The sequence below is a fragment of the Streptopelia decaocto genome (genome assembly GCF_964273445.1).
Source record: "Streptopelia decaocto genome assembly, chromosome: 1".
NCBI lineage: Eukaryota > Metazoa > Chordata > Aves > Columbiformes > Columbidae > Streptopelia > Streptopelia decaocto.
This window is the reverse complement of record NC_138663.1, coordinates 101717472-101723922: the sequence shown is the minus strand read 5'-3', so window position 1 is coordinate 101723922 and position 6451 is coordinate 101717472. Positions and strand designations below refer to the sequence as shown.

General features: G+C 47.4%; 1 protein-coding gene across 1 annotated transcript; it reads right to left on the bottom strand.

The window, feature by feature from the left end:
- Nucleotides 1-207: 207 nt before the first annotated feature.
- On the bottom strand, nucleotides 208-5210 carry LOC309453085 (uncharacterized protein; the record flags this gene model as incomplete). The annotated part of the gene is made up of 3 exons (XM_082076246.1): nucleotides 208-1274; nucleotides 1365-1408; nucleotides 3924-5210. 2 exons carry the CDS (start codon nucleotides 5208-5210, stop codon nucleotides 1400-1402), a joined length of 1296 nt encoding a protein of 431 aa, XP_081932372.1. The 3' UTR covers nucleotides 208-1274; nucleotides 1365-1399.
- Between the last annotated feature and the right edge of the window lie 1241 nt (nucleotides 5211-6451).

The following is a 6451-nucleotide window of genomic DNA, read 5'->3' as shown; positions in this document are numbered from 1 at the left end:
GTTACAACATTATTCAAGCCTTTATGAAACATATTGAAGGCAAATTTCAAAGGCTGAATTGTTTTCTGCCAACAGTTAAGATTCAGTTGTGCTTCAATAACTGAAAACGAGAAATTTTATAAAAGGTCAGGTGATGGAAAAAAGTGATTACAAAAGGGGAAGTGCCAACATAAGGACAAGGAAGAAAAAAAGGGCTAAAATTAAGAACAGTTTTTATATATAAAATTTATTTAGGTGAAGTCACAAACAGTTTAATGTCAATTTACAAACACTTCATGTTATGCATATTATTGAAACTATCAAGAAAGGTAAAGGAGAGCAGATAATGGCATTTTTATCCTGAAACAACTAAAGGCATACCCTTACCATCATGCGCGTTACTGGACCATAGTATTACCTTGATCATACTCCCTAGTATGCAAGGGAAAAGGAGAAGAAAACAAAACACTGAGATGTAGAATAATTAGACAGTGAACCAGTGAATATGATTTTCATGAACACCAGACTACAAAGGTCTAGTCTAATGCTCAGGATCTTCAGTATTCTAAGAGGATAAAAACAGAATAATAATTTAAGTCAATTAATATACTCGATCAAGAATTTTGTAATGCACACTTGGGCTACAACTGGTTTCTGGCAATGACAGCAATGGTTAATGCATTTTTCAGAGAAAAATGAAGAGGCGATTTTGAGCCTCACAGAATAATTCTGTTGACAACCTGAGTTATTATACCAAGTGTATGATACTGTTTCAAGTCAAATATACATTTATGTTGCAGATATTCTCAATCAAATGGTAAAAGTAACAGCTGTAACAAGACAAATTATGATTTATTTTTTTTTTAAACAAATATAGTACATAGATTTTGAAGTGTCCGGCTGTGATCTGCAAAGATCCAGGATTGCACACAAGTTTGCTCAAATGAGAAGGGTTAATCTGCGCATTAAATTGGTTTATACTTTCAAAGTAGTATTTTAGGGCAGGCTGCTCCTCCGGGAGACTGTTCCTGACCTCATTCAACCAATGTTCAATTTGTTCACCTTCCTGAATCTTTGCCCTCTTTGGATAGTCTGTGACAAGTGCTGCGCTGCAGGAATTCCTGTTTTCCAGCAAACTGGCTTGCTTTGCAGGTTTGTAGTCCATTGTTACAATTGCTGATTGGGTAAAATGAATTTCCTACGTCTTCTCTAGCACAGCTTGCAACGCAACAGAAGCAGAGGTAAAAGAATGCACTAGAATACCAGAGCTCCACTTAAACACCAACGGAGTCAGGCTGTTGGCACCAATAAGAAATTCCGTATTTAACAAATCTGCAAGCATTTAAAATCCAAAGTTAGTCAGTTTTATATATAAACTCACCCACCTAGTCTGACTGCCATCCCAACTGGCCTTCTGTTTTCATGGAGTCTGGAAAAAAAATTGAGAAGTGTCTGAAGTTAACGCAAACATAAATTTCAGGAATCAATCTCAGCTATCCTACATATGTGCCAGTTATCGCACTCACACTAGAACTAGGGTTTCTTACTTTGCTCTTTCTGTGTAAAGCAAAGTTACAGTTGCCCATCGTTGCCTTAGAAAGGACAGCTGGCCTCAAACAAGACACTTTGTTTTCCTTGACTTTGTTTTTACTGTTTAACCTTCTGTGGAACTGCAGAATCAGAGATACAGGCACTATCTCAAGCTGAAATTTAAGGAGCCTGTAACTGAAATAGGAAATGAAATTCAGCCAGGCTGCCTAATGCTATGCCTTGAAATAATAAAAACAAAACCAGTTCAAACAAACAATCTGAAAGAAAGGGTCTTTGTAATAGACGTCTTCTTCTTGACAGCACAAATATGGAAAAGCTTAGGTTCTGGCCAAGCTGCTGCCTATTCCGTCCCATTTTAATTCTCTGATTCTTTTGCCCAAATGTGAAGTCACATCTTATTTCTCTGAAGTAGTTTTACTCAACATAATGTGACCTTGCAAGGAGCTGGGGTAGCCCAGAGGTCATCTCCAAGAGAGCCACATTTTCTTGCTGCTACTTTGCCAATTATAAACACATGCTTAATCCTAGGGCTCATCTATATTAACAGCTGCTCAAACCATTGTTTCAGTTAAGGACATTTTCCCCTTTTAAACAGTTTTAAGATTAAAATTAAAATTAAATTAAAAACTGCTCTAATAATAGAAAGGCAGTTGAACCTACACTGAACAATTGCACAACTTTCACTTTCGCTTTTCACTGCGTCGCTAAAGCACTACTGTTTTTACAAACATTAACTTACAAAATACCAGAAGTTTATTTAATTAAAATGAACATGTATCATTTTTCTTTATACAGTTTTGGGGGGAGGGAGAGGAAAGGGAAATATCAACGCCAATACTAAAAATCAAGCAGGAAATTTCCATGGGATCAAGACCTCTAGTGCCTCAGGAGTCAACAGTGCAAAGCTCTGCACTGACAGACAGGCTGCTGCTGAAGAAGTTATTATACAAATCTGGTTAACATGACAAGCTGAAAATCCAGTCTCGGATGAGGTGATATCTATGACCCACTGCTCATGTGGTGCTCAGATAAGATCCATAGCAAAACAAGAACTGAGCCGTCACTCTTGAGAATGGAGAAATTCTAAACTGAGATACCAGAAAAAGTTGCATAAATCTAGACAGAAAACACTAGGCCCACAAGGCCTGCATTAGGACCTGTTCATCTATATTACTGTGTGATGTTTGCTCTCTTTATTTGTCACAGGTTGGACCAGAGAAGTCACTTCCGATAGGTACCAAAGTCGGGACCTGGTGTGACACACCAAAAACTTCCAAATGCCCTGAAAAAGGGTCCTCCCTTTCCAGATCGGACTAACAGAGTCGAACACTTTAGCCACACCTCTGCGCTGGCAGTCCCCAGGAAGCACAGCATCTGATGAGCTAGCAAAAACCCTTCAAGAACGCAAAAGTTCTTCCTATGGTTCTAAAAAAAAAAGCTTAGAAATGAATATAGCCAATATAACAGAATCTCCCTACCATCATTCAGCTGGCATCAAACTCAGCATTCAGCATTGCTGAGTATTTGAGAGAGAAGCAGCACATCCCTGAATACAGGCAGGCAGCCCTTTGTACCCATGGAACTTGCTGTCAAGCTCAGGCAGTGAAAAGGGAATATGTGCCCCTGCACATCAGGGGTTATGCCAATTCACTGACAATCGATGCCTATACTGAAAGCAAAACCTTAATGTACACAAAAATCTTCCCTAATTCCCCTAATCACACCCACCATCTTTTCCCACAGAACAGGCCACAACTTGTGGATTAAATCTACTGAGTCCCAAAATAGCTTAAATCTCCAAATCACAGTGAATTTGCAAGCTGTGCCCATTCATCTTGAAGGATATCTTTATTCACATCAATTTTTTCGGCTTCCCACACAGCCTGCAACTATCACATGCTCCCATAGTAACAGGAGAGTTTGTACTCTCTGTTTTACATACAGCTAACTGTGTTACTGAGAAAGTTAGTTTTTTAAAGCCAACTCAGAGGAAGCAAAACAAAACAAAAAAAAACCAAACCCACACAACAAAGCAGCTTTCTTGCAGAGTCTTAAGGAAAATGCCATTATATACCAGGAGAGGAAATCTGTGGGGTTCCTAATTTCTGGTGACTACAGTAATAAATGCTACAATTATTTGCTGAGTGTGCTTTTTTCTCCAGCTATGCCCACACCTCCCATGGTGGCCAGCTGGACACACCCCTGTGACCCCCCGTCTTGCCAGCTGACACCATGGCCCTATGGTTAGTGCAAGTGAAGGGCCAGCACTGTTACATGGGAGCCAACAATCGACTCAATGACAACCCAACTGCCCCCTTCTCCCCTTCCCCTCTGAGGAGGCACTGTGCCCGGCCAGGGGAACAGGGAAACACACAGCTGCCAGCCCGTCACACCTGGCTTTTCTCCTCCTTCGTGGGGCTCTGGGTCCCTGGCGGTGGCGGCTGTGGTGGGACCAGCGAGGCCTTCTTCTCGCCCTCAGCACGCGGGCGCCTGGTGATTAGCGACTTGAGGGGCGCCATCCACTTCATCCAGAGGTCCAGGTCGACATCACCCCAAGGCAGGGTGGGGTCCTTGGCCGCCCGCCTCCTAAAGTCCTCGTCGTAGCTCATCCACGACGTGCCCCCGTAGGTGGCATGCAGCTTGCGGATGGTGTCCAGGTACTTGAACATGGCTCCGCAGCGTGCCGGGTGCTTCTCGCACAGCACGCTGGCGTACACCAGGAAGGCCGAGACCCACTGGTCCAGCGTGTCCCCCGGTCGCCGGCCGTGCTCGGTGGCCAGCTCTGTGTGGAGCAAGGAAAAGAGGTCAATGAACTCCCCCCGCCAGATCCGCTCCTTGGTGGCCTTGGCCAGCTGATAGCCCAGCGGCCGCCGCAGCCCCACATAGGGGGTGGCCGCCGCCTCCGCCGCCTCGCCCTGCCCCGCCGCCGCGGCCGCCGGGGCCCCGGCCGCGCCGCTCGCCGCCGCCGCCTCGGCGCAGGGGCTGGCCGCCGCCGCCGCCCCCAGCGCGGCCTGCCGCTCCAGCCAGCGCGGGTTCACGTAGACGGTCCGCAGGCGCGGCGCGGCCCCCGCCGCCGCCCGCGCCGAGCCCTCGGCGCCGGGCTGCAGGCGCAACACGGCCAGGGCGGCCGGTGCGCCGGCGGGCAGGTCGCTGCCTTCCCGCCGCGGGGCCGGCTGGGCCGCCGCCGGCACCTGGAGCAGCGAGGGCGCCGCCCAGGGCGGGGAGCCGCCTCTAGGCCCTGCCGCCGCCGCCAGCGCCTCTAGGCCCGGGAGGCCGAGCCGCGAGCCGGGCGCAACGGCGCCGAGCACCCATCGGGTCTCGGCGATCCCGCTGCGGTCCCGGGGGCTCCGCGACCTCCCCTCCTCTCGCCGCCCGGCGAGAACCGTCTCCAGCGTCAGGGGGGCCGCGGTTCCGGCCCGGCGCCGACGGCGGCGCCTCCCACGTGGCATCAGCACGGCGGCTGCGGGCGGCGCGCGCGGCGTGGGGCGGGGGCTACGGCCCTGGGGGCGGGGGACAGGGCGTGGCCTACCCCCGGAGGGGCGGGGCCTGGCGGGGAGGGGCGGGGCCTGGCTCTGCGTCCCCGGTCCCGGTCCCGGTCCCGGTCCCGACCCTGGTCCCGGTCTCGCACGGCTCAGCCCCGAGTGACATGAGCCGGGGTGACAGCCCGCTGCTGCGCCCATGCGTGCTGGGCCCGCGCATCCCGGCGGGCGGCCCCGTGGCGAGCGAGGGAGTTGAGCGGCGCCCGGAATGTCGCACGGGTTTGTGCTGCTGGGCTTGGAGATGTAACATACCTACTGTCTCTCTGAAATATATATATGACTACATAGTGTACATATATGTACTATATACACACTAGATATATATATTTATGTATACACACACTGTGTATCTATAGTTATATATACACTATATAGTGTATATATACACACACTCTATATAGCTATATATGCACTACTGTATAGTAGGTATACATCAGCAGTCACTGTTGTCATTGTTTCAGCACAGGAAACGCTTGGAGGAGTAATGACATTTCATCACTTCTCCCTTTCAGTATAAATATTTTTATAGATTTCTTTTTTTTTAAAGGGTGCTATCACAAAGATTCAGCTGTCCCAGCTAAGCACTGAATCGCCAATTTGGGCAAACACTTGTCAGTACTCCTAGGAGGGGTCTCAGTGACTGACCTGCAGAGTCCCTGTGCCAGGGAAGAAACAGGGGAATCTGATGACTTTACGGGAGATGCTACCCTACGGGCACTTTCCCTTCTAGTCACATTGAAACACTTTCTATGGCACAGCCATACACCAGGGCCACTGTCAAACAACACGGTGGCCTCTGCAGAAACAGGACCAGGCCGTTGCAGTCCTTGGTCACCACCAAGGTGAAAGTCGAACACCACGGGAGCCAAACTTGGGTGCCGGCTCCTCGTATGGGCTTTGGTTATGCAGCCCCTCCCCAGCCACTTCCACAAATGCTTCTGTAGCACTTTCTCCTCTTTCAGCTTTGAATGCTGAAATGGCTGTGGATCGCTTTCACTGTAATATAGAAAAAAGTTCGGTAAAAAACACGACAGCTCTTCCATCTTCAGAGAAAAACTTAAAGTGCTAAATATCAGATATAAGCCTTTTTGTCAAAAAAAAAAAACAAACAGGAATTACAATATTAGGAGTTCTTCTGTAAGAAAAAAGTAAGGTAAAAGAGTGGCTTTGCTTTTATTATTCTTAATAAATTCTGAAGAAATAATAAGACTAGCAAAATGCTCCTGTTTTCTAATTCACACTTATTTTCAAAGGTTTGTTCAGAAGTCTGAACAAAATAGACTTTGCTTAATTCTTGAGATTAATACACTAATATTTTGATAAACAATTTTTTTTTTATTAAATGCTACCAAACCTGGTTCAACTGTGATGAGCTTTTAAAT